The 26,286-nt window shown below is 50.0% G+C and overlaps 1 protein-coding gene across 1 annotated transcript; it reads left to right on the forward strand.

The window, feature by feature from the left end:
- The first annotated feature begins 823 nt into the window (after positions 1-823).
- On the forward strand, positions 824-24,762 carry SLC9A6 (solute carrier family 9 member A6). Its single transcript, XM_084212899.1, has 16 exons — positions 824-1,100; positions 6,997-7,196; positions 7,546-7,623; positions 8,268-8,344; positions 9,243-9,355; positions 10,903-11,008; positions 13,803-13,944; positions 14,172-14,277; positions 14,495-14,583; positions 14,797-14,910; positions 16,483-16,594; positions 17,067-17,220; positions 17,814-17,844; positions 19,027-19,106; positions 19,716-19,821; positions 21,515-24,762. The coding sequence occupies exons 1-16, from the start codon at positions 839-841 to the stop codon at positions 21,788-21,790; spliced, it is 2,046 nt and encodes a 681-aa protein (XP_084069025.1). The 5' UTR covers positions 824-838; the 3' UTR covers positions 21,791-24,762.
- The last annotated feature ends 1,524 nt before the right edge of the window (positions 24,763-26,286 follow it).

Raw genomic sequence — 26,286 nt, forward strand, 5'->3', positions numbered from 1 at the left:
CCCTCCCAGCCGAAAACAGAACGTAGGGCCAGTGGTACCCGAGTTAATTCCCACTTTCCACGAGATTAACCTCAAAGCTTGAGAAACCGGTGCAAGCAAAAACGAAGCGAAAGGATGCACACAACACGTGCAGGAGGGATGGCTGAACCAGGCTTGGGGCAAAGTAAGGAAACACCAGAGTCACACACAGCCAAGCATCCTGGGTCGTTCGTGCCCCCAAGGCACAAAGGTAATTCTTCGAGGAGGTTTCCTACAAGTCATCTTTAAGCTGATCACTGGCATTTATTACAACCCTTGACCCACCGGCTCCACGCATCCCCCCACTATTTCTTGGTAAAAAAGGTGGGAAGTTTACCCTGACCCCACTTCGGGGCTGACGGCGGCTCTTGGCACCAAACACACGCCTTGGCACGGTGAGAAGGCACGACCAGGATCCTCCTGGACCGTGTGTCCCCATGAGCCGGGGTGTGTCCCGCAGGACATCCCTCCCAAGCACCCCGCGCACAAACAACACCCGCGCTGAACCACCCCGCACCAAGTCCGTCTGGGCATTTCTTCCCTCTTGCAAACCCCTTTGAACTCTGATCACCTTCCCCCTCCTCCGTCCCTCGCATCCCGTTCCCTAGGGCTCGTCCCAGCCTCCCCGGGGTTCACGGCAGCCCCCGGCGCCCCTTTCCCTCCCAAAGCCCGCCCCAGGAGCTCCCCAGCGCCGCCGCCCCTCTCCCGCTCCGTCGCTGCCGGCCCGTCCCTATCCGGGCTCCCGGCGCTGTTCCCGCCCCCGGCGCCTGCGCCCAGAGCCGCTTCCTGGTGTCGGCGGGGCCGGGCCGGTGCCGGGGCGATGGCGGGGCCGGGGCCGGTGCTGGCGGCGGCCGCGGGGCTGTGGGCGCGGGGGGCGGCGGGCGCCGAGGTGGCGGCGGCGCGTCCCGGGGCGCTGGAGGAGGAGATCGTGTCCGAGAAGGCGGCGGAGGAGAGTCACCGCCAGGACAGCGCCAACCTGCTCGTTTTCATCCTGCTGCTTACCCTCACCATCCTCACCATCTGGCTCTTCAAGCACCGCCGCGCTCGCTTCCTCCACGAGACCGGGCTGGCCATGATCTACGGTGAGCGGCGCCCGCCCCAGGCGTGCAGCCCGCGCTCCCGTTCCCGGGAAGCCCGTGCGGAGCTGTCCCGGGGGCTGGGAGCGCATCCCGGCCGGTGCGCGGGGCTGGCTGCGGGGCTGGCTGCTTGCCCGGCCGGCAAGCACCAGTGGGACCGGCAGCGCATCGTTCTCCCGGTCAGTGGGAGCCCTCCCGTTCTCCCCTGGTGGCCCCTGGCCGAGGGGCTCCGGCAGGGCTGCTTTGGTGGCCGAAGGGCTGCGGGGCTGCGCGGGGAAACATCCTCTCGTGGGTGACCTGGGCGCTGCTGTGCCACCGGGACAGCCCCGTGCTGAGCCTTATCTGGGTGGTGCTGGAGGGAGGGTTGGTTGTTTTCCAAACCCTAGATATGGAGGGCTCTCAAAGGCAGAGTTACTCCCAAATCCCTGGCAGTGAGGAATTGGTTGGGTTTTTCCAGACGGCCTCACAGGGTGAAGCTGGCAGGGTCATGGGCTACCACGTCACCAAGCACTGGCAGGTCACACTTACCTGCTCCAGGGTTGAGAGTGGGGACTGGGAGCAGACAGAGCAGCTGTTGCACTGGTCAGGAGCCTTGCATCCCAGGCTGGATGGGGCTCTGAGCAACCTGGTCTAGTGGAAGGTGTCCCTGCCCACGGGGGTTTGGAGCTGGATGATCATCAAGGCCCCTTTCCGACCCAAACCGTTCTGTCATTCTGTGACCCCTCATGCTGGGGCCAGAGGCTGTGTGTTCCAACGTGTGTTTAGAGCATCCAGATTTCCAGAAGCTGCCCAAGAAGAGCGGAGAGGCCATTTGGGGGATTCCCCCATGTTTGCCACGCTCAGGGGCCTGCAGAGCCAGCGGCCTTCTATCCCTGCAGCCTGGGAACCTGTGTGCCCAACTTTTAGAGTTCCTCCTCCTGCTGTGACAGGACCTCTGGGAGAGGAGCCCTGTGTGTATTCCCACTGGAAGCAGAGCAAGGGGGTCAGTGCAGTGGGGCTGTAGACATTTGGGTTTTAATGGTGGCCTGTGATTTCCTGAGGTGACATGGCCTCGTGGAGTGGCCTGAACCAGGGTATGACAGGGCCGTCTATGGCTCTCCCTGGGCTATCTGGCATGGCTTTGAGTCAACCAAAGCAGGACTGGGAGGTGTGTTTGGGAATGATTAAGGTGGCCACGGGTCTGTATCTGGGGATGATTTGTTGATTTAGGGTTGAGAAGGCACCTCCTGTTGCACACTGTAGTTGGTGTCTGTCCTCTGTGTGGCCCTTGCTGGCTGGGGGTGATGTGGGGCCACACAGAGTCACACGTGGCCGAATCTCCCACCCAGCAGGAAGCTTTGATCTGAAGTCTGTGACTTGACCTGTTTGGGCCACTGGCTTTTGTGATCCCAAGTTTCAGTTAATTGGAAGTGTCCTTCCAAATGAAGGGGTGGAGGCACTTATGTCAGTGCACAGGCACGAAATACTGCTCTGCTTTTCCAGGGGCACAAAATACTGCCCTGCTTTTTCTGGGGAACAAAATACTGCTCTGCATTTTCACATTCCTTCCAGCCACTGCTCGGGGGGGTTCAGATGTTTCTGGCCTCCTGCCGAGGGTGGGGATGGTCACCTCCTAGGACAGGAATTGTGCTGTGGGAGGACATGCTTCCAGCAAGGAAGGTCTTCTCCCTCCTGCTGCCCCAGAGCTCCCAACTTTCTATTCCTTTCATGCTTTTACACTTGAACTTAACCTTGTTCTTCTTCTCCTCCTTGGACATTTCTTCCTCTTGATTATCCTCTCTCCCTGAAGTACACAAGTGCTCACTTTATTCTCAGAGCACAACCTGGGTTGTTTCAGTCTCCTGCTGATCCATAAAATGCACCTTTTCTGTCTGCTCTTCTGCAGACTGTGCTTAGGGAATTGCTGGTGAAATCGGTAATGTCACCTGTCTGATCATGCAGAAAATCCCAAGTTTTCCTGGGTGTCAAGGCTTTTGGCATTTGCTTCTCAGGTAGTGGCAGGTGCCATAGGAAAAGGGATGTGTAACTCCCAAGGGGTGGTGAGATGCTGTTGTTTTACTGTGACAAGTTGAAATCTGCAGGGAATAAAGGAGGTATCCCTGTCCCTGGCTCCCTATGATGCTTTTAGCCCCAAGGAAGTTCACTGAAAGTGTGGAAGAGGCTGCAAAACAGACCCTGAAATCTGAACGAGAGAAGCAATTTGCAAGAGCTTGTCTTTTTCTGTTTATAAAAGCCCAACAACAACTAAGTCAGAACTTTCGCATGTATCTCTTTTGACAAAACACATCAGTTTCTTTGTTGTCTTTGTTTTTACTGGAAGTTACAAGCTCTTGCTCCAGGTGGATTTCTGTGGTGCACATCTCACTGTCAGCTCAGAGCTGATGTTCAGGAGCTGGACACCAGCTGGAGTAATTTTGGTGATAGACTATAAGTGCTTAGTAGCCCTTAAGCTTCATTTCAGTGTTTAAAATGAGGTTCCCACATCTGAGGTGCTCAGCATTTAGGATGATTAATTGAACAATTTTGTTTCAGTTCTTCTCAGAGTCTGATGGTGGTTGTGCAGGCGCTTCTCTAAAAGTTTAGTTTCCTTGTGCTTGTTCCCACTTGACCTGTGAATTGTGTGTGTCTAAACTGCTTCTTGTCAGGATGTCTTCAGTTGTTACATTTTTCTTCCCTTTTGGTGTCCAGATTAATGCTCCCCTGGGGATCCTGTCTGCTTCCATTCTTGTTAAGTGCTGGGGTTGGTAATATATTAGTCTTCATTTAAAACATTACCTCGGAAATGTTCAACAGCACCTTAAAAAAAAAAGCCCATGGGCTTTTGTTCTTTTTAATGAAGTCAGGAGAAATGCAATGAAAATAATCTCTTGCACTTTGCATAAAAGAACTCAATTAGTTTGCCGGCGTTGCCTTCAGCTTCTCAGCTCCTTGCAGCTTTCAGCTGGCAGCTTCCTCAGTGTTGGGTTCCTCTGCTCAGCTCAGCTCAGCTCCCTCCCAGGGCTCAGTTTTGTAAAACTTCTGGCAGCAGAAGCAGGTCGATACTGGCTCACAGGTTGCTGCTGGGGCAGCCCTGTGAGTGCCAGGAAAGTCTGAACCATTTCCTGAGAGTCTGTCAGGACCAGGAGCACCTACAGGGTCCCCTGGGCTTGGTCCAGGTAGCCTGAGCTCAGGACTGGGTTGGTGCCTGCAAAACCATGTCAGGTTTGTCCCAGGTGCCTCCTGTGAGCATTGCTGGATAGGGAGGGTTGATCAGACCCACCACGGGGCAGGAGGTGCTGCTGGTGGGGCCATTTAATGTTGGTGGGATAATTGGTGTCCAGCAGAGCAGCAGGATGCTTTCCCTGCAGGTTACTCTGCCAGTGTCTCAGTGCCCAGGAGCAATTTGTGCATTTGTGTATTTGCAGGTGGGTGTCCTTCCCCAGCTGGCAGCCTCCCAGGCAGCCTATTCCTGAGCAAAACAAAAAGTATGATTTGGGGACTCCCAAACAGGGGCCTTGGCAGATGTTGGAGGTTTATCTATCCTTTTTCCCTTACTCCATTCCTGGCCAGGGTGGGAATTTGGCCCTGTCTGGAGCTTGGCTGGCACATGGGGCCAGGAATAGGTGCCTGGATAAGGAGATGGCAGAGGAGCAGGGGTGCTATCAGATGTAGCACTGCTTTGGGTCAGGGATTAAGGGTGGAGAGGCAGTGACTCAGGATCCCTTCTGAATTCACAGCAGTGACTCCTTCTGTCTGTCCCTCCTTCCTCCTGTGGGGTCTCTCATCTCACAGTGTTTAGTCTGGGTGTTAAAGGGGTTGCTGTGTGGGTTTCCTTCCATCTGAGCGAGGGCAGGCAGCTGCCTCTGATTCCTGCTTGAACCTCTGAAATAATTGTTTTTCTTTTAAGAAAAAGCTTTTTAAAAGTCACCCCAGATAGTTCTTGAGGGCTGCAAAGCATGCTGTACCTTAATAGCCATAAGCAGATGTAAATAACCCTTTGAAACTCCTTTTGTCCCAGTGAAGGGTTTTGGATGTTCCCCCTGGTGTCTCTAGGATTGTCATCTGCTGGGTGAAAGGAAAATGGGGTGTTTTGTCCTACTGCTGTGGTGCCTTCAGTCAGTGCCACATGCTCCTGTAAATACATGCTGTGGCATCATGATGTGCTTGACATACTTGCTTTCATTCTATGCTTTTATTTCTGGAGCACTGGAAGATCACAGGAGCAGAGGCTGGCAGAAAAGTAAGCTAAAGAATTACTTGTGATGTCCCCTGTAAGTGATGGTGGTGTAAAAGCAGCCCTCAGCTGCTCTGAACAGTGTGATGTGCCCTGAACTCTCCTTGCTGGAGCTGGCAGTGCCTGGCTGTGCCTAGAGGGAGCTGTTCTGTGACTCTTGGGGTGATTCAGGGCAGGATAAAGCCCAGAGTGGTGAGCACATGGTTGGTGGTGCGTGGCTTAAAAGCATCTGTAGCCTTTCAGCTCACCTGTGCTGCAAAGTGCTGTATTAGAGCAGGGTTTGTGTCTGCCCAGTCCCTGAGCTGAGCTGTTCTAGGTCAGCAGTGGTGACTTTGTGTGCAGCCACCTCCTCTGCCTGTGCTTGTGGCCTGGGTGTGTGCTCTGGTGGCCCTGCTGTGTGTGGCACCCCTGAGATGGGAGGTGGGAGCTTTTCTTCTCGCCATCAGGAAAAATGGCAAATCATGTCCCGGAAAAACTGTGGGCAAGGGAGGAGAAGTCACAAAGTGGGTGGCTGATCAGGAGCTGGCTGCAGGAGGTGCTGAATGAGCTGTGGCCCCGCAGTGTCTTGCCCAGGCTCTGCTCTGAGAGTGGTGGCACAGGAAGAGTTGGGTGTTCCCAGTCAGGGTTGTGCCCTGCCTGTAGGAAAGCAGAGCAAGGCTCTAATTAAGGCAGCAGTCAGGAGCAGGAGTGTCCTGGGAGGCAAATGGAGAAGCCTTCAGAGCGTTGCGGTCTGGGTTTAGTTCCCACGTGGCTGAAAGCTTTTCCTAAATGTGTGGTTCAGGGATGGGGTTAAGATCCAGGATTTCTGTGGCAGCTCGGGGCCGCCTTAATCAAGGCGTTTCCAAACCCTTTTGTGCTGAAGGCTACGTGGAAAGGTGTCTTGTGGGACACCCCTCTTCCCCAGCCTGCAGATGTCAAAACACTCTGCCAGGAGAGCACTCAACACACTTGAATCTGGATTTGAGACCTCAGACAACAAAAGAAAAATGCCTTATAAATTGGTGACTTGCACATTAACTCTAAAATGCCCCTACTTTGCTGAGCTGGAGGCAGAGCTGCCCTGGGCCTGGGGCTGCTGTTTGTGGTGCAGAGCTGAAGTTTGCAGGGGCAAGGAGTAGACCTGGGTGGTCAACCTGGATTGGGAAACAGTTTTATATATTTATATGTTTATATTTCAAAATGTGGTTTTATTGAAACAGGGAGGGCTGGGACGAGGCTGCATGGTGCTGCATCACCTTAGGAAGGATGCTTGTCAGCCTCACAGTGATCAGGGTGGTTGCTGGGTGTCATCTTTAATCCCTGCCAAAATGAAGAGTTTAATGTATCAATGTCAGATTTCAAGGTGCAAGGGGCACGCTTTGGGCACGTGTGAGCAGCACCTGGCCCAGCAGGGCAAGGTGCTCACCTTAAAAAACCCAGCGTGTCCTTGATGTTGGCTGCCCTGGAGTGAGGGTCTGACTGATTGCTGGGTGGTTCAAATCCTTCAGGACTTGTCCATGGCTGTGTTAGAAGCTCCCCAAGAGCACGGAGCATTCGCCTGGGGATGACGATGGTTCGGTTCAGTTATCGGGCTGTGGTTGTGCTCAGCAGCTGAGCAGGGGGTCAGGATCCTGGTGCTGCACCCGTGCTCAGAGGGATCCTTCTGGGGGTTTGCTGTGGTTTGTCTGACAGAGCTGTGTCCCTCTCCAGGTGTCCTGGTCGGCGTGGTCCTGCGCTACGGCATCCACGTCCCCAGCGACGTCAACAACGTCACCCTGAGCTGCCAGGTGCAGAGCAGCCCTGCCACGCTGCTGGTGAACGTCAGTGGCAAGTTCTATGAGTACACCCTGAAGGGGGAGATCAGTGCCCAGGAGCTCAACAATGTGCAGGATAACGAGATGCTGAGAAAGGTAAGGGAGGCAGTGACTGGAGAGGGGAGCGGTGCTTCCCACGCCCTCCATGGGGACGGGTCCTGCATCTGCTGATTGAGTGGTTTTATTTTGGTTTTTCGACTTGTGATTGTGATGAGCAGTAATTTATATCTTGAGCACAATGTAATGAAACTCTAGTTTTAGCTCATCTTAATTTAAGCTGTTTAGACTCTGGGATTTGTCTTCAGAAGATCCCAGACCCAACAGGTTTCACATGGTGGGGGTACAGGGCTTTCTCCATATATTACTTTCTTACTTGTGTTTTGTCTTGCAAAATTTTAACAAATCATTTTACTGTTGGGGCTTTTTTTTTTTTCTTTCTTAACAGGTGACTTTTGATCCTGAAGTATTCTTCAACATTTTGCTTCCCCCCATTATATTTTATGCAGGCTACAGCTTGAAAAGGGTACGTGCCTTTACAGTGCTGATGTTTTTAGTTCCTCTGCCTCCAGAGAATTTTTAATACTTGTGAGTGTTTTAATGCTTGCTCAGCAGGCTGAGGCTGTGGGGGTGGGTATGGTTTTACCCAGCAAATGTGGGATTGTGGGAGGCAGAGCTGAGAGTGCCCCTGTCATTCTTGTCTGCCCCTCTGCCCCGGGAAGGGTCAGCGACTTCAGCTGTTTCCAGCAGGGGTTTTTGGGGTCAGCCAGGCCATTTCAGCCATCCCAGCTTTCCAAGCACATGGGAGTGTGGGAAGGTTTTAGAAAGCAGCAGCTCTCTGAAATGCTGACTTGGAAGGAGAGGAGAATGATGCAGTTTAGCTTGCGGGAGAAGGAAGGAGGAATGCTGCTGGGTTAGGAAATCAGTTCCCAGGACTTGGAATAGCACCTTATTAAACACCCAGCTATGAGAACGTGGTACATTCATGGTTATTAATGCTGCATTAGCTCCTGTCTGGCACTGGGCTGTGCTGGGCACCCTGTGCCTGTCCACTTTATGGTGTCTGAGCTGGGTCCAAGTTCCCGTGGACACTGTGGGTGCCTGTGCAGGCTTGAAATAAATTGTTAGCAGAATATAATTCAGTTTTTGATTTTTTTTTTCTCCTGCTAGAGGCACTTCTTCAGAAACTTGGGTTCCATCCTGGCATATGCTTTCCTCGGCACTGCCATTTCCTGCCTGGTGATTGGGTGAGTAGATGGAGCTGGTCTGGTTCTTCCACAGGGGTTTGAGCTGTGCTGGGGAGAAGTGCTTTTAGCCTGGAGCTGAAGCTGCTAATCCCAGCCCTGAAAGGTCACACAGGCTCTGCTACTGCTGCTCAGCAGCAGCAAATAATACTATTTACTGTGCAAACTTCTGCTGCGTGGGCAGGGTGGTTGCTGTCTAATTGTGAAGTGCTCTCTCAGCATCTGAGCATCCCATAAGAATAGTTATTCATGGCAAGGAAAGTTTCACACTTCAGAGAAAATTCTCTTGATAAATCAGCAACTTCAAATTCTTGGAAGCATAAGGCCTCCTAAACTTGAGGCACAAGAGTGGAGGGTAGGATCATAGAGGTGGGTGTCTAGGGAGCACAGATGTGTTTCAAATTGTTTATCCCTCAGTGCTGAGGCTGCTGTATGGTTCCCACTCTGGATAGTAGCACACAGGCTGACACAAGGTGTTTTCTTCTGGAGTTCAGTGGATTCAAGCCAGCTCAGCATCTGCATTATCTGCTCCTGGCTGAAAGTTTTGGGCATTTCCGAGTCAGTCCAAGGTGACTTCACTGAACTGTGTAATGTGCAGCACTGCACAGTGATAAGCCTGGCTGCTGCTTTTCTTTAGGCATGTTGTGCTCCTGGAGAAGTTCTGGTCCCAGTTCCCTCCTGGCACCGTGTTTGTGCTCCAGTTCAGAGGGTGCTTTGGTGTGTGTGGTCCAGCATTCACCTCCAAGGTCATGGATTTCACCAGGCTCAGTGCATCCCATGCAGTTCTTTGGTGTTCTGGCATTTGGATAGCTTTAATCTGGTGAATGCAGGGAAAGCAAGCCCATATGAATGTTGTTTTAATGCATTGCAGAGATGTGTAACTGCCTCTTCTGATCCCCAGCTCCGTGGTGTACGGCTGCGTGGCGCTGATGAAAGTCACAGGGCAGCTCGGGGGAGATTTCTACTTCACTGACTGCCTTCTGTTTGGGGCCATCGTGTCAGCCACAGATCCAGGTGTGTTACAAGCTTTCCCTGCATTTTGGCCTGGTTTGAGTTGTGGGGCAGAGGGGAAGAAAGTCTGAAACCCCTGCGAGTTCCCTCATTCTGAATTTTGGAGCTTAATTTATTTGTGACATTCTTAGAGGTCAGATTTGTCTCTGTGCGTTATAATTTTCCTCAGTTATGTGCAATACAGTTTCCAAACCTCTGCTTTCCTGAACCCTTGTTTGCAGTGAAGTCCTAGGCAACTTCTCTTTGAATGTTCTGGGGTTTGGCATTGTGTCTCTGCCACCCTGTGCCAGCAGCTGTTGCAGAACAAGATGTGTAATGTGAGGAGGGTTCAGTTGATAGTTTTAGTTAGTTTAGCTATTTTCTCTTGCTTCCAGTTTGGTTGGATTTTGATAGGGGCTAATCTAATTGAAATTACATTAATGAGACACCTTAATGAGCAGTACTGAGGAGTAGTGACACCTTGGTTTACTTATGTACTTTATAAATCAAAACTATGACAAACATGCCTTGTGCAAATAATTAAAGTTAGTTCATGATAGCTTGTATGTGGTAGCTGTTCACTTGCATGCTCTCATTTTGTGTAAAAGCACAGGGCCACAAAAATGGATCTGTTTGCTCCTGCCCTTTACTGAGCAGGGCTGGAAATCTTCTAATGCTTAGAAAGGCTGCAGATGAGCTGTCAGTGTCATGTCCCTTCTTTGGGCTTGAAATAGGAACAAGAAGATTTCACAGATAGAAATGGAGCATTTCCCTGTGCATAAATGGGTTAAAGTCCCCTCAGTGTGCCCTGAGTGCTGTTTGAAAAAGCTCACAGAAGTTGTTTGGAATTGGCTCAGCCCTCAGCCTGAACTGTGCCTGATGCACCATGTGTTACATCTTGCTTGCTTTGGATGTTGTGATGTTTCTGTGAGGCTGATATGCAAAATCTGCTGCTTTCCATTATCTTCTTGGAGCTGCTGGATCACAGAAGAGCTTGGGGGAACTCTGATCTCTGCCATGTGGTCCTGAATCACAGAAACCCCCACATGGGGTTTGAGCTGATGCCTGGCTATTTCCAGTCAGATCTGAAACATTGTGTGTCTGCGCTGGCACTTAGAATGTGTGGAATCCAAGGATTTCTCTCAGAAAAAGCAGTCATCATCCTGGGCAAGCCTGATCCTTCAGCACTTCTGCAGGTGCAGGAAGGCTCTCCCTGATGCTCTGAGCTAACAGCATCCCTCCAGCTGGGTGGCTCATGCCAGCCTGGTACTGCTGCCCAGCCCATGAGCTCAGACCCTGGGAAGCTCAGAGCAGAGTTTGTTTTTGTCTGCCTGCAAAAGATTCAATAGGCCAAGATGTGTTGTAGTGGAAGGAGGAGGGAACTGATGAATCAAATTCAAATCTGAAAGAGCAGAGGAAGACTATCAAAGAGAGCACGGGGGGCAGCTGGCACCATCGCAGCAGTGGCACAGATGTGCAGGAAGGCAGCTTTCTGAAAAGGACATTTAGTCTTTGATAACATCGAAATTGCAGCACCTTTTTGAATGTCTCTCTATTTTTCTGTTTGCCAGTGACTGTCCTTGCCATATTCCACGAGCTGCAGGTGGATGTGGAGCTCTATGCCCTTCTCTTTGGCGAAAGCGTCCTCAATGACGCAGTTGCCATCGTGCTGTCTTCGTAAGTGTCTCCTGGTTTTATTTACAATTGCTACCTGTGTTACGTGTCAGCAGCTGGGGGGAGCCTCTCAGCCTTGCCCCTGTAGAACAGGAACATGGGTGTTTGCAAGAGCATCTTAAGTGTCCCAAAAAGCTGTAGTGACATCCTGATGCATGTCCTCATTGCTCACCGCTGCTTGGGATTACGGATTGCCCTTACAACTTCCCCCTGCGTGATGGTTTTGTTTTGCTTTTGTGGTCAGTTGACCCATCCACAGGGAAGTTTTTATATCCCTCTGAAACAGGAAAAGCACCACCAAGTCTCCTTTTCAGCCACAAGATCCCACTGAAACCCCTTGCTGGTGACTTTGCTCCTACCTGTGTTGCTTCCTGCCTGCAAACCCCTCTTTTGTTTAGGTGGAAATAGCTGGTGAAGCAGCTGTTTCCTTTCTCTCCCCACTTTGAGGAGTTAATGTTCTTACAGCTGGATTTAATGCCCTTGACTGAACACATGGGAAACTTGCTGCCTTTCTAAAGAATGTTTTATATTCTTTAATATTTTATGTCCTTTGCGTGCAGGACATATTTTATCTGCGTTTTCACTGTGTTGTCATCATGGCAATTTGTTCAGTGATATATAATACCTGCAATGGTGACAGTTTAACATATAGCTGAGACTAATGGAGAAAATATTTCTGGAATACTTGTCACTCCAGCGTGCTGGTTGTGTGGGTTTCACTGGAGGCAGCAAGTAACACACTGTGAGCTGTGTGTTGTATTTACTGAATCGAGTGTTTCTGTTGAGGTTTCTGGAACTCTTTGTATTGCTCACTCTGGCTTTTTTGCTGGATGTGTCACTGCTGATGAGAGAGGAAACGCTGCACAGCCAGACTGTGTTTCAGAAGAGGTCATGAGTGAGGAGGGGATGGGGTCTGTGTGGCAGGTTCTGGGTGGGAGTGGGTGGATTCAGCTTCAGAGGAATGGAATTCCTGGTGGATCTCGGCACGTGTGGGTGACGGCACCGCCCGCAGGGATTTGCCTCTTGCTCTGCTTCAGTGCCAGCTCTGGAGCTGTTTTTCTGATTTCCTGCTTTCCTCTCTCCACAAGCTGAGCTCAGGCCACCCCCTCCCCAAAACAGGATAATTTGCACCAAGGCAGGAGCTCTGAGTTCACTCAGCAGTTATTTTATTTTGCCTCAGCGCTGCAGGCAGGTGAGGATGCGGAGCTGGGCTCTTCAGGGGCCTTTGCCCAGTCTGGGTGCCCCAAGGCTCCTCTCCTGCTTTCAGCCCTGGGCAAATATTTGTTCCTGTGATTAAGGAGCAGGATCTGTGCCTTTCTGTTCCTGTCTTGGCCTGGTGTGGCTTGGCAGCAGGAGCTTTTGCAGGATGAAGAGGAATTGAACCCAGAACTGAAAGCTGGTGGGCAGTGAGGTGCCAGAGCTGCAGTTTGGGAGCAGAGGGGTAAAAGCAGCTGCAGGATCCCAACCTGCTTCTTCCAAAGGGAGGATTCGCAGGGATTAAACACCACAGGAAGCCCCATGGGCAGCAAAAGGGGAAATAAAGGGCAGCTGGAAATAGTGTCTGATTGGCAAGGCAAAAAACAAAACCAGAAGGAGAACTGTAAGAGGTTAAAATGCAAAACCAACATTCAAAGAGTTGGTTATGGAGGGGAAGTGAAACCAGTCTGGATTAAAAAAAAAATAAAACCTGAAAACCCAGAATCAAAACATGTTGGTGAACGAGGAGTATAAGATGGAGCTGTTGAAAGGAATTAAAGCACAGAGAAATCTGCAGCTTGCAGTGTAAAAGGCATTGCAGAAAAATGAGATGTATTAAAAGGGGGGAAGTTTAGCAAGGGAAATTACCTGTGTTGGAAAGGGGAGGTTTGTAATTTCTGTGGCAGAAAAATGTTGGTGTATAGTTAGGGGAGAAAGCTGCAAGATGTGTGTGCAGGGCAGTAAGTGTCTGTTCTCAGCAGTTTAAACAGCAAAAGTTTAAAGTTCACATCCAGGAGTTTTAACAGAGTGAGCCAAGGGATTGCTAACTATGAAGTTAATGTTTCCAAGAAGTTTACATCAAGGAAAGTGATGTAAGGAGTTGATAAATGGGATTTAGGAGCTGGATAAGGGCCCCCCTGTATCTCAGCCGTTCCAGGTAGAACAATGACTAATGCAAGGCTCAGCTCATCAGGAGTTAGGAGGGAGCAGATTGAGAGCACTGCAGACCTGTTTGCCATCTCACCACAAAGGTCTGTTGAGGTCTGGTGGATGCAGGGAATGGTGTTGCTGCTGTGCATGGCACTGTCTGCCTTGGCTACCCTGTGGATTGCCCTTTGGAGCTCAGAGCAGTGCAGACTAAATGTAGTGCATGTTAAATGTGGCAGAACAGGAGCAGTTACAGCTCTCCAGGGGATGTTCACAGCAGCTGCCTCGCTGGAGAAATGGAGGTTTCCTGCTTGAATGCTTTGTGGTCCCACAGCACCTGGCATTACAGAGAGCTGGTGCCAAACCCCCCAGATACCACCATAAATACCACATGTCACACAAGGCACGGGCTTTGGTCCCCTGCTCTCTGATGTCCAGAGTAACTGCACATCCAGGCCTGGGGGGTGGCTGATCCCAAACTCCCCAGGACAGCGAGGGTGTGCAGCCACTGCACGCTGTGATCCCAGGGGATTGCAGGGTGTTGTGTCTCCCTGGCTGCTCAGGCTCGGTGTTTGCAGCAGTTGTAGCTCTTTGCAAGGCTTGTGTAGCACTGTGAGGTGCCTCTCCCTCCAGACTAAGCAGTTTTGTTCTTGTGCTTTCCCTCCTCTTCCAGCTCAATAGTTGCATATCAGCCAGCGGGTGACAACAGCCACACGTTTGATGTCACAGCAATGTTCAAGTCCATCGGGATCTTCCTGGGGATATTCAGTGGATCTTTTGCAATGGGAGCAGCTACTGGAGTTGTGACAGCTTTAATATCCTTTTCACCGTTTGGGTTTTTTTCCAAGTGTTTGCATAACAGCTTATTTATTTTTTGCTGGACTGCATTTCACCCAGATGTTTAATTTGTTTCCCCTAAATTAATGAAGGACTGTGCCATAGCCTTTTTAGGGCAGACTGTGTGGCTGTGATACACAATTGGAATTTGATATGCTCTCTTAGCCTGCAGTGTCTCTCCAAATTGTCCTTAACCATCTGCAACGTCACCAAGTTCACCAAACTTCGGGAGTTCCCCTTGCTGGAGACTGGCTTGTTCTTCTTGATGTCCTGGAGCACGTTCCTGCTGGCTGAAGCATGTGGCTTTACAGGCAAGCTGCAGCACAGCCCTGCCTCTGGCATGGAGATCTGCAGGGATGATGGGGTTTTGCTTCTCTCAGTATTGATTGTAGCCAGGGCTCTCCCTCTGCCTGCAGAAGTTTAATGATTCTGGGTTCTGGGGTTACTGCGTTAAGTTCCCGACAGGCCTGGGGTGCAGCTCGGCTCCCTTTTCTGACCAGGAGTCTAATGTGATGCTCTGCTCCCCAGGTGTGGTGGCTGTGCTCTTCTGTGGGATCACACAGGCCCATTATACCTACAACAATTTATCTACAGAATCCCAACACAGAACTAAGCAGGTGAGAATTCCTCAGACCCTTTCAGCCTCCCTGAATTTCAAATTGAATTTTTTTCCTTCCCTCTAGCCAGAATTAGGTGCATCTGTCTTACAGCTGCATTTCACTACGGTTGCTTCTGCAGAAGCAATTATTGCATGATGGATGGACTAACATGCTTTTCTTGTTAAATCTATACTATGTCTAACTCACTTTTAATTTGTTTTTCTCTTTCAGTTGTTTGAGCTTCTGAATTTCTTGGCAGAAAACTTCATCTTCTCCTACATGGGACTTGCACTGTTCACCTTCCAGAACCATGTCTTCAACCCTACCTTTGTGGTGGGGGCCTTTGTATCCTTTGGAGCCCAATTTGTAAGACAGAAAGAAAGGGAGAGGTGCCTCATTCCCAAATTCTGTTTTTCACTCAAATGAGTGGGTTTGGTTTTTTTCAGTCAGTCTAGCTTTATTTTTAAAAGGGGATTTCTGCCATGTAGTGGTGCCTTTGCTGGTTATTTTAAGAAGATGGAGATTCTTTTTCCAGCTTTTCTGTTGATTTTTTTCCCCTGTCTTCTCTCCTCTTGTGGGCATCTGAATCAGCTGCTGCAGGGACTCATCGTTCAGTGTGACTGTGGTGCCAATGCCAGGCTTTGTCATGTGGCACCAGGAGGGGCTTTGCAAAGGGGGGCTGCCTGGTTTAGCCATTTATTTCCTCTTTTCTCTGCTAGTGCACTTGGTTAACCCTGAAAAAAAAGCCTTTTTTTGGTCAAAGAGCACAGTTACAGCTACAGTAGATGCCTCTGAATGATGTCATGAGAAAGGATTTCCTGTTCTGCAGGCTGATGCTAATGGGAACAAGGGCCCTGGTATGTCTCAGAAAAACAAGAATTTTGAAGGAATTTTTTTCACATCACAGGGAAGCCAGTTAAATGTGCAGAATTATTTTCACCCTTTGTCAGCACTGATGCAAGTTTATACTGGTAAACAAAACCTTTTTGCCAGTGCTGGTCCATGGGTTTTCAGCGGGCTCAGCTGAATTTCCCTGATCAGCTTTTATGGGGTTGCAGTGGGGCAGAAGGGGTGGAGGGCAGAGAAATGCCATTTGGGCTGTTATATTGAAATTTTGTGCTGTGCCTCTTCAGTGGGAACTGGCTAACTCGCTGATGAAATAGCTCATTCATGAGAGAGATCGTGAAATACGTCTCTTATGCAAATTGTGATGTTCAGGAAAGAACATAAAAGCTAGAAGCATTTTCCATATTATTCAAGGCTGTGCTGAATACTGGCTCCAAGATTATTTTTGCCATCTGGGTGCTGGTATTAAAAGATACAGCTTCAAAGATAAAAAGCAATAGGAAGGGGCTGGTGATTCTTGTATCTCGCAGGCTATGAAAACAGAAAGAGTATTAGATTTTTTTTTTTTCCTTCTCAACTGCTGCTGCTTTCATTTTGCTGAATAATCTTTGGGAATGAAACTTGGCTTAAAGCTTCAAACCCAGCTGTGAAGTGTGGCATGCTGGGGAATGTCAGAGGGGTTGTCATAGCTGTGATAACTTGAGCTTCACAGAAGACGAATAATTCTTGGGGTGCAAAATGGACCTGGCAGCAGAGAGCATCCTGTGAGGAATGGTGTTTTTTCTCTCCTCTCACTTGTCTAACATGTCCTTTCATCATTACCTGTGTTTATCTGTGCTTGTCTCTGTGTGATGTTCCTGAATTGCAGCCTGTGCTGTGTTTCAGCGAGGCAGTAGCCTGCTCTTCCCACAGTGCTGTAACACTCAGAGCTGGATTATTTTCTTTGCAGCCAGAGCACCAGTGTTTCTGCAGCTCCCATTTTCCTTTGGGCACTAGAAACTGGCTCTGTGTGCAGGTGGGATGTGATGGGAGACACAGGAGGAGCAATTTCCTTAACATGTGCAAATACAGCTTGCTATCTTCCTAGGAAGAGCTGCCAATATTTACCCATTGTCATTTTTACTGAATTTGGGGAGAAGAAATAAGATTGGAACAAATTTGCAGCACATGATGATGTTTGCTGGTACGTTACTGCATCCTTCATCTTGACCATGTCACGGTGGGAGTGTGAGGGAAATCAGGTATTGGGGCTGATGGGTGAGCTAATTCCCAAGAGCATTTTGCTTTTCCAGCCTGCTGTTAGGTCATGAAGGGGTTTGTGGTGTGTTCATGGTGGTTCCTTAGGGTGAGAAGCTGGAAATATTCCTTATTCAACTCTAAATCTCTTATGGGCAATGTCTGGAGGGGAGGCTGGGCAGGAAGGGGCTTGGTGGTTTGAGATGTAGGAATGAGCTCCTCCCGCCCTGCTTCAAGAACCTGGCATGGGGCAGGACGAGGGTTTGCCTTTCTGGGCTCGGAAAGAGGGGTGACAAAACCATCCCTGTGGTGATGTCCCAGCATGGGGGGGGCAGCAGGATGCAAACCCCAGGTGGGGAGCTGTCCGTGGGGGTGTCCTGCGCCGGGCTGAGCCAGCTGTGTGCTGTCCCTTCCCGCAGGGCTGCGCGGAGCCATGGCCTTCGCGCTGGCCATCCGCGACACGGCCACCTACGCGCGGCAGATGATGTTCAGCACCACCCTGCTCATCGTCTTCTTCACCGTCTGGGTGTTCGGCGGGGGCACCACGGCCATGCTGTCCTGCCTCAACATCCGGTCAGTGCAGGGCTGCCCTGGCTCCCCCAGCCTGCTCCCTGCTCGGGCTGCTCGGCTTGCAGAGAGCAGAGGCAGATCCTGGCACTGTCCTTCCCCAGACCCCAGCCCTGGCGTGGTGTGGGACTGTGTGCTTGTTCTCCCTGGTGGGGTGTGTGGCTGTGCCTGTTCTCCCTGGTGGGGTGTGTGACTGTGCCTGTTCTCCCTGGCATGGTGTGTGACTCTGTGCCTGTTCTCCCTGGCGGGGTGTGTGACTCTGTGCTTGTTGCTGTGTGACTCTGTGCCTGTTCTCCCTGGTGGGGTGTGTGACTCTGTGCCTGTTCTCCCTGGTAGGGTGTGTGACTCTGTGCTTGTTGCTGTGTGACTCTGTGCCTGTTCTCCCTGGTAGGGTGTGTGACTCTGTGCTTGTTGCTGTGTGACTCTGTGCCTGTTCTCCATGGCATGGTGTGTGACTGTGCCTCTTCTCCCTGGCATGGTGTGTGACTCTGTGCCTCTTCTCCCTGGCATGGTGTGTGACTCTGTGCCTCTTCTCCCTGGCGGGGTGTGTGACTCTGTGCTTGTTGCTGTGTGACTCTGTGCCTGTTCTCTCCTCACAGGGTCGGTGTGGACGCGGATCAGGAGAACGTGGTGAGTGTGCTGTGCTGGGGAAGCTGCGCTGCACCCTCAGGGCAGGGGTCACATCCTGACCCTGTGAATGCCTTGTCTGTGCTCTGCTTCCTTCCAGCTGCAGGAGGTTTTAGCTCCCCCTGTGAAAGAGTTCGCAGTCAGTGGGAGTCACAGCTTTTCTGTGCTCTCTGGTTTTCATGAGCCTTGTTTTGACTCAGCTGGAAAGAAGGGCACAGAAGCAATGCTGGACTGTTTAGTCAGTTCATGTTGCTGCTGCAATAGATTTGGTCTCTCCCTTGCTGGGTTTGAAATAAATCCCAAAGTGAGCATGACATGGAGGCTCTGCCTCATCCCAATGTCCAGGGCAGTACAGGAGCACCATTTACTGACTCATTTTATGGAGCATCTGCCCCACTTTTACCCATGGGTGCCTCAGCCCCTGCTTACCCCTTTTCCTGTGGGTAATTCTGTGGCAGCCCCAGCACCACTGACCACACTGAGATCAATGCTGGAGCCCCACAGCCTTGGGAGTTTTTCTGCTTGGTAGTTCCAGCTGTCTCATTCATGTGTCTGCAGCTGATTGTGCTGTGGCTGTGGCTCTCCTTGGTTTCAGTGTGGATTCTGCACCTTGGAGATTCATTTTATTCAGAGCCATTTATTGGGCTGTTCACCTCCTGGAGAGAAAGCATCAAATGTGACAGGCAGCCCAGGGCCATAAATCTGTAAGCCAGATTTCTATGAAATATGTAATTGTAATTCACAGTCCCCTCCAAGCAGTTTTATATTTTTTTCTCTGACTAAAAGGAAGCCTGGAGTTCCCATAACATACAATTATTTGCATGCAGCAGTGAGATCTGACGGAGGTTGGATGTGTCAGTCATTATTAAATGTGATGTCTGGGTGCAGCTGCTGGCTCTGAGGCACTTTAAACCTTGGGGCCAGACGCTGGAAGGCTGTAGCAGCAAAATGGGCACTCTGTGCTTTGTTACCACCTCCCTGAGGCAGCTGAGTGCTGCTAAACGCAGCCTGTCGTGGTGTGAACGTCCTTACCCACCCAGCCAAAGGCTTCTTCTGAAGAGGCAGTGGGAAAGTCTGTGTCTCTGTGTCCCCTGGGGATAATCCAGTGTCCCGTGGTGTCCCCTGGCCCTGATCCAGCTCGTGGCATGTTGTCCTGCCCCTCTTTACCGTTTTGCTCTCCCACAGGGTGCCCCAGAGAGCGAGAGGAGGAGCACGAAGGCTGAAAGCGCTTGGCTTTTCCGCATGTGGTACAACTTCGACCACAAGTATCCTTGGGCAGCAGTGGGTGTGTGCTGAGCCAGATCCCACCGCCAGACACCTCTCACTGGGACCATGAGTTCCTCCCTGCTCAGCAGAGGAGCCAGGGTTTGCATTCCTGTGACATTGCTGTGTTTGGGTTTGCACCTACTCGTGTCTGTGCAAGAAATGACAATTTCCATCCTCTGTCAGTGAGAATGCAGCAGCAGTTCTGTTCAAAGCTGGGCTCTCCAAGATTGGCATCCTGGGGGTCCTTAATCCCAGGGGCAGGTGGGCAGGAAGGGATGGGGGTTTTCTTACTTGCAGTTCTCCTTGGTAGATCTGTGCCTCTCCTCCCTTCCAGGTGCTGTGCTGTGAATTAGTGGAGGAGTGATGTGAGGATGAGGGGCACAGGGTGGTGGGACAAGCAGTGCTGCTGAGCATCTTACCAGGGCTGTGTCCTGCTCTCTTTGGTTGCATTCTCTTTTCACACAGTTACAACTTCTGTGCTTCCACATATTTGTGTTTCTTTTCATTCTGTGATTTCCTTGCAATGCCAACTCCTTCAGTGCTGCCCTCCCAGCCCCTGACTCACCAACACAGCCCTGTTCCTCTTTTTTCCTTAACCCTTTCTGTAGCTATCTAAAGCCTCTCCTGACACACAGTGGTCCCCCTCTGACCACCACACTCCCAGGGTGCTGTGGGCCTGTTGCCCGGTGCCTGACAAGCCCACAGGCGTACGAGGTGAGTCCTTTAGTGTCCTTTCTGTCACAGTGTTGTGGGTTTGATGTGTTTATGTTTCTCTTTTGGATGCTGCTCTGCAGCAGCAAGGTGGGAGCATGAGGGAAATCAGGTATTGGGGCTGATGGATGAGCTAATTCCCATGAGCACTTTGCTTTTCCAGCCTGCTGTTAGATCATGGCGGGGTTTGTGGTGTGTTCATGGTGGTTCCTCAGTGACTGGCTCAATGAAGTTGTCACAGCTGTCCTTCCCTAGGCCCAGCTGGGAGGACACACAATTCCCTGTCCCCTGCTTGCTTCCAGCCTCACAGCTGAGCCATTCCTGCAGCCCTTTCAGCTGCATCACTCACGACCACAAAGGTAGCCAGCATTGCCGTGCCCAGGGGCCCCTTGCAGTGGCAGCTGTCCATGCCAGGAGTTTTCTTGCCCTGTCTGCACAGTGTCAGCATCCTGACAAACCAGCAATGGCTGGGATGGCTCGGCAGTGCAATTCCTGTGCTCATGAGTATGGCTAAAGCCACTCAATGCTGCATTCCCCCTGTACCTGGCTGTGGTACCAGAAAGAAGAGAGCTGGGAGAGCCCTTTTAGGCAGTCTGCAGAGAAATTCTGCGTGCTGTGAGTCACCTGGGCTCTAGGATGTGTGTGTGCCACGTCAGGTTCTGGTCACAGTGCTGGAGTGCCTGTGGCTCTGTGCCTGTGGCTCTGCTCAGTCACCATCACCATGCGATTGTAAATATCCATTCTGGAAGAGTTTGTTAGGAAAATTAATCCACAAACACCAGAGGTTTATGTCCAAAAAGGAGACAGAGGAGTCCTTCGACTTTTTTCCAATAAAGGGAGAGGCCATGAGGCATTCCTCTGGGATCTCTCAGATTTTTGGAGGACACAGCCTCCTTTTTATCCCAGTTTCCCTGCTGCATTTCCCTTCTCTCTTTCCTCATTGGCTGAGGTACTTGAGAGGTACAGACTTCCTGATATGCCTGATACTAAAGATTTCCCCCTAATGTATAACCCTCCCTTTTAATTTTTAATCCTTATGGAATTTAGGGGTTTTTCTTCTCCATTGTTTCTTTCATCTTTCAATGTCTAATTTAATTTATCAGCAAACCAACAGTTTATTGGTAAAAGCAAATGTCTTTTTCCATTCATCAACCAGTGGAATCCTTCCCGTTGTTTGTTTTATCTCCCAGTGCTGGTTTTACCTACCAGCAGACCCACAGCTTGTTTGTAAAAAAATCCGCTATTCCTCTCAAGTTTAACAGCACTTTCCTCCTGTGGGGTGGTGTTCACAAGGGTTCCAGGATGAGGGAAGAGATGAGAATCTCAACTCCGTGTTTCAGAAGGCTGATTTATTATTTTGTGATATATATTATATTAAAAGAAAATGATATATTAAAACTATACTAAAAGAATAGAAGAAAGGATTTCATCAGAAGGCTAGCAAGGAAAGAAAGGGAATGGAATGGTAATAAAATCTTGTGACTGAGCAGAGAGTCTGAGACAGCTGGACTGTGATTGGCCATTAATTAAAAACAACCACATGACGCCAATCACAGATGTGCCTGTTGCATTCCACAGCAGCAGATAATCATTGTTTACATTTCACTCCTGAGGCCTCTCAGCTTCTCAGCAGAAAAGATCCTAACGAAAGGATTTTTCATAAAACACATCTGTGACGCTCCTCTTTGCTCCCCAGAACCAAGAGCAGCTGAAGGACGACGACTCCGACCTCATCCTCAACGACGGCGACATCAGCCTGACGTACGGCGACTCTGCGGTCAGCGCCGACCCGCTGCCGTCCAGCGGCGCCTCCCGGCGCTTCGTGGGCAACAGCTCGGAGGACGCCCTGGACCGGGAGCTGGCCTTTGGGGACCACGAGCTGGTGATCCGGGGGACGCGCCTGGTGCTGCCCATGGACGACTCGGAGCCGCCCTCCAACGTCCTGGATAACGCCAGGCACGGTCCGGCCTAAGGTCGCTCGGTTTCATGACAGTAATATTTGCATTTATGATCAAGGAGTATGTACTACCTAAAGTCTAATGCATGTCTCAAAATGTCTAAGCTGTATAAATATTATTTATATGGTGTCAAAAGAATATAAATATTCTCTGCCAAGCACTTGTAAAGAACAAGCTGCAAATTTAAGTTAAAAACTGTGTTGACTGCACTATGTAGGGTGGAACTGTTTTAGCGTCAGAGTCTTTTGCACACAGTGAGCTTCGTTAATGTGTGATCTGATGAAGGGTTTAGTTCCCAGCGGGTGAGTAAAGGAGCTGTGGCTCCCTGTTCATCCTTTGAACCTGGGAGAGGAGGGCAGGGAGTTGCTGGTGAGCAGTGGAAATTGTTTCTAGTCTGGTGAGGATTGTTGAGTTTCTTTAGGTCTCTGATCTTTGGATAGTCACGTTTGGAATATCAGCAAAAAATCTGCTCACAGACCCTCTCACCAGGCAGTGGATGGTGATAAGCTTGTTTCACTGTGGGAACCTGGAGACTTTCTACTTCTTAGTGACCTTCTGCCCAAGCCCTGCTTTAGTGGGCTCATGGCAGACCCCGGCCAAAGCTGGCAGGAAGGGCTGTGGGTGTCCGGCTGCTGGGATGGGAGCAGGAGAGAGGGATGGTTGGTGTCTGTAGTTGCGTTCAGGAGAAGGAGGCAATCCCACAGAATCTACACCAGGCGTGCACAGATTTTAGGTCTCAGTCCATCTTTCAGCTGTGGCTCAAGCAGCTTTCTCGAACCAGCCATCAAATCCTCTTTTGGCAACTCAATTTCACGTTTGGGAGCGGCCGTGTCGTTGCGCGGGCGAGTCCCTGTCCTGCAGTCACAGATGTAGCCAAGGTGTGCAGAGCTGCTGCAGCTGCACGTGGGGCTGAGCAGCACAGCCAGCCTCAAACTCCAGCTTTAAGGCTGCAGATCCACACGGTACCTCCGGAGCTCTCCAGAGACATCCAGCTGGTACTGAAGGGGAGCCGTCCGTCCGTCCGTCTGTCCGTCCGTCCTCCCGCAGAGTCAGAAACCATTGCACTTTGTTTGGTAACTCCTTAGCATGCTGTCTGCAGTCCCCACCCGACCTTTCTTGTGTCTCTTATCATTTAAGGAGAAATGTTTGTGAGTTGATTTTTGGTTTTAATTTACGTTTTTTATTTTTCAAGGAAGAGCACAGAACAATTTGCGATTTCACACTAGTGTTAAAGGATTTATTCTGTAGTTATGGGAATGGCTAAAGGTGCAGTGAAACTGCTAACCCTGACATCTTTTTTACCCTGGAAAGGGGGAATCATGGAAATTTACTGTATGTAATTTTATTGTCTATTTTATCTACAGTTTTTCTATACGAACCTTTCAGGGTTACTGGTGCACTACAGGCCCATTCTGGAGCTGACCCTCTCCAGAGGGCTTAAACAGAGGTATTTAAAATGAAAATACATGAAAGAGAGCCAGGTGAGTCCGAGCAGTCACAGCTCCCATTAGCTGTCTTTGGAACAAACTCTGCATCTCTCAGGATCTGACCCTGAGACCTCAGAGCACTGTCCCCACAGCTGTTTTCCCCAGCATCACCTGAGAGTTGGAGGAGACAGAAAATCCTGAAGTTTCAAGTGTATATGTATAGTTGAGAAAATAAATCTACACAATTTGTTTGGTTTTTTTTCATTTTCTCAGGTCTAAGTAACATTGCCTTAAATTTATGGATGTGAAACGATAATTATTTTGGCAGTTTATCCCCAAGAAAATGCTTTCTTTTTCCTTCTGAACGAAATGTGTAAGTGTTGCCATAGGACTTCCCTAGAAGGGAGGTAATGCTCTGTTTATATTTGGATATATTTGGGGCATCTTCCTTGCACCTGTAAATGGCATCCCGCTGTTAACAAAGCTGTTGGATTAGCACTGGCCTTTGTTTCCTACTATGCAGGAATTCCATAAAGTGAGTGTGCATTTTATATGATGTCTGTAACTTAACTTCATGTGTTTAAAAAAACAAAAAAAGGAGAAAAAAAAAAAAGTAGAAACCTGTTGATTTTCGGTTTACTGCATCACTTCTACATCCTGTTTTTTGTTTGTTCTGCCTTTTTGAAGAGGTATGATAAATAACTACCTCTTGTTTTTTCCTGTATAGCCTGACTATGAATTCAATTTACAGAGTTGGTGCAGCTGGAGGTGCAGGACAGATCTGCTGCCCCAGGGCTCCCTCCCAGGCATTCCCAGCTGAGGTGCAAATTTGCTGCGAGGTGACCACAAGCTGATGTTTTCCCATGGCTGTGGTAGCATTCCTGTCTTCTCTGACCCTTTGACTTCAGTAATTTACCCACTCACTGTAAACTTGTGAACACATTGCCCATAAGCCTCAGCTTTTGACACCAATAACAGTTCAGTTACATGAAAAGAAAAAAAGTTAACCAGTGGTGATTGTATGGGTTACATTATGATCCATACATAATGTCACCAGGACTGTTTTGAATAGCCTTAGTAGATGAATGACTTTAGGCTTCAATTAATGAGTGATTTCATAAATGAATGGGATTCATCCTCAGCTGATTATTTCCTGTGCTGGGCTGCAGCAGAGCACACAGGAATGCCTGGTGTGCAGAGGCAGAGCCCTGCTGCTTTGTGCTGCAGATGGAGCTAAGGGTACCTTGGAACATCAGGGTCTGAGACATTTGCCAAATAGATAAGACAGCCCTGAGGAGGCCCTTTACAGCCCCCACGAGGATTTAGAGAAGGTGCCCTTCTTCTGTAAATTGAATTTCCATGGTTTTTGCACATGAAAAAGCATTGTAGGTAAAGTTATGATTTGTACTGGTACTGTCAGTTTGTGTGGTAATGGCATTAACCCCGTAGCTGTGGTGTTTGTGCAGCTGATCTGTGATAGCTGATGATCACTATTGGACCTTCTGTTTACACTGACTAAATCCTTTACTGTTGCGTTGTACTGTGAAAGAAGGATTATGGGCCTATAAAAGATGATTATTTTTTTTTTGGAATTGTGTGTACTGTTTCATTAATTCACACAGAAATAAATCTGTAGCAAAGTGACCACGTGCCACTTGACCTGAGAGCTGTTTGTTCATGGCCCGTGGCAGCAGCCAGGGGTGCTGGACCCCGAGGACTGGAGGGCACACTGTGCCTTCAGCCCAGCTCCTGGGACGCTCCTTCCTGCAGCAGCAGTGCTGGGGAGCAGAGCCATGCTGGTTGCCAAAAGCTCCTCCAGGAGCAGCAAATCCAGCTGGGATTGTGCTGCTCACTCCCAGCCCTGGGACAGGGAGTGGACCTGCACAGAGGCATCACCATTGTTTGCAAAATCTGAGCTCTCCCAGGCTTTTATATCCCTGGGACTGTTGAATTTGCACTTGGGCTCCTGGCTGGTGATTCTGCCCTCTGACTCCCACCTGCACTATTTTTTTTGGTGCCATGTGCTGGAAAGGCAAGTTGTTCAAATGCTTTACAACCCTTCAGTACGGAGGGCACCTCAGAAATGTCAGGAATCTCTTTCTGAAGGCTTTGGTTTGCAAAGGACAGGCTTCATCCCTTAGATGGTGTAAAAGCACGTTGTCACAGCTCTGCCTGGCTGCAGGAGGCAGGTACCCTGATGGATGTTTACCACGCTTACCTCCCACCCAGAGGAGCTGGGGGGGTGTTTGTGCTGCTTTCCAGAGGGACTGTGGCTTTGTGTGGGGAGGTGGATTCTGAGCTGTCCTGCTGGGCCATCCCAAAATTGAGCCTGCAGCTCCCAAAAGCTGTGAGTGAGTGAGAGAGGAATGCCTGGCGTGGCCTGTGCTACTGGATGCCACAGCAATGGGACAGGAGACAAAGGTGTTACATTATTTCTTGCTGTGAAGTGATGCTGATTCTGCTGTGCACTCCCACCTCAACATCCTGACAGCTGGAATAAACACCACTGATCCACTGGATACGTGCTGTGCAGCCCAGCTGGGGATGGGCTCAGGCAGGTAACTGAATCAAACAAGGACATCATTTAGCAATTAACAAACACCTTTTGGCAGCCTTCACCTTCCCAAACCCTCCCAAGAAGTGCTGCAGACCCCTTCAAATGTTTCCTTGAAACAAGGTGTGATTCAGGCCCCTCACCAGTGGTGAGTGGTATTCCCAGCACCCAGAATGTAGCTGGGATCCTCTGGGCTGTATCCAGCCTCCCCAGCACAGGCAGCTGCAGCTGGGCACCCCTGGGATGGGCTGTGCCAGGAGCTGGCATCTCATCTCAGCCATGCAGGCGGGTTTGGGATGGGTGCTGTGCAGGGGCACAGCAAGCAGGGACAAGGCAGTTCCCTGCACGGTCTGGGATGGGGACAGGCAGGTGCACAGAGCTGTCATTTGCTGATTAGTCCCTCTTTTATGAGTTCTGTTCAGTGTGAGCTGATGGGGGGCAGCTTTCAGTCAGTACCATCTGTCCATCTTTGTGTGGGGATCAGTAAAGTGCTGGGAAAGGGGCCAGCACTGGCTATCTGCAGCCTCAA

This window comes from Fringilla coelebs, assembly GCF_963513975.1.
Source record: "Fringilla coelebs genome assembly, chromosome: 11".
Classification (NCBI taxonomy): Eukaryota; Metazoa; Chordata; class Aves; order Passeriformes; family Fringillidae; genus Fringilla; species Fringilla coelebs.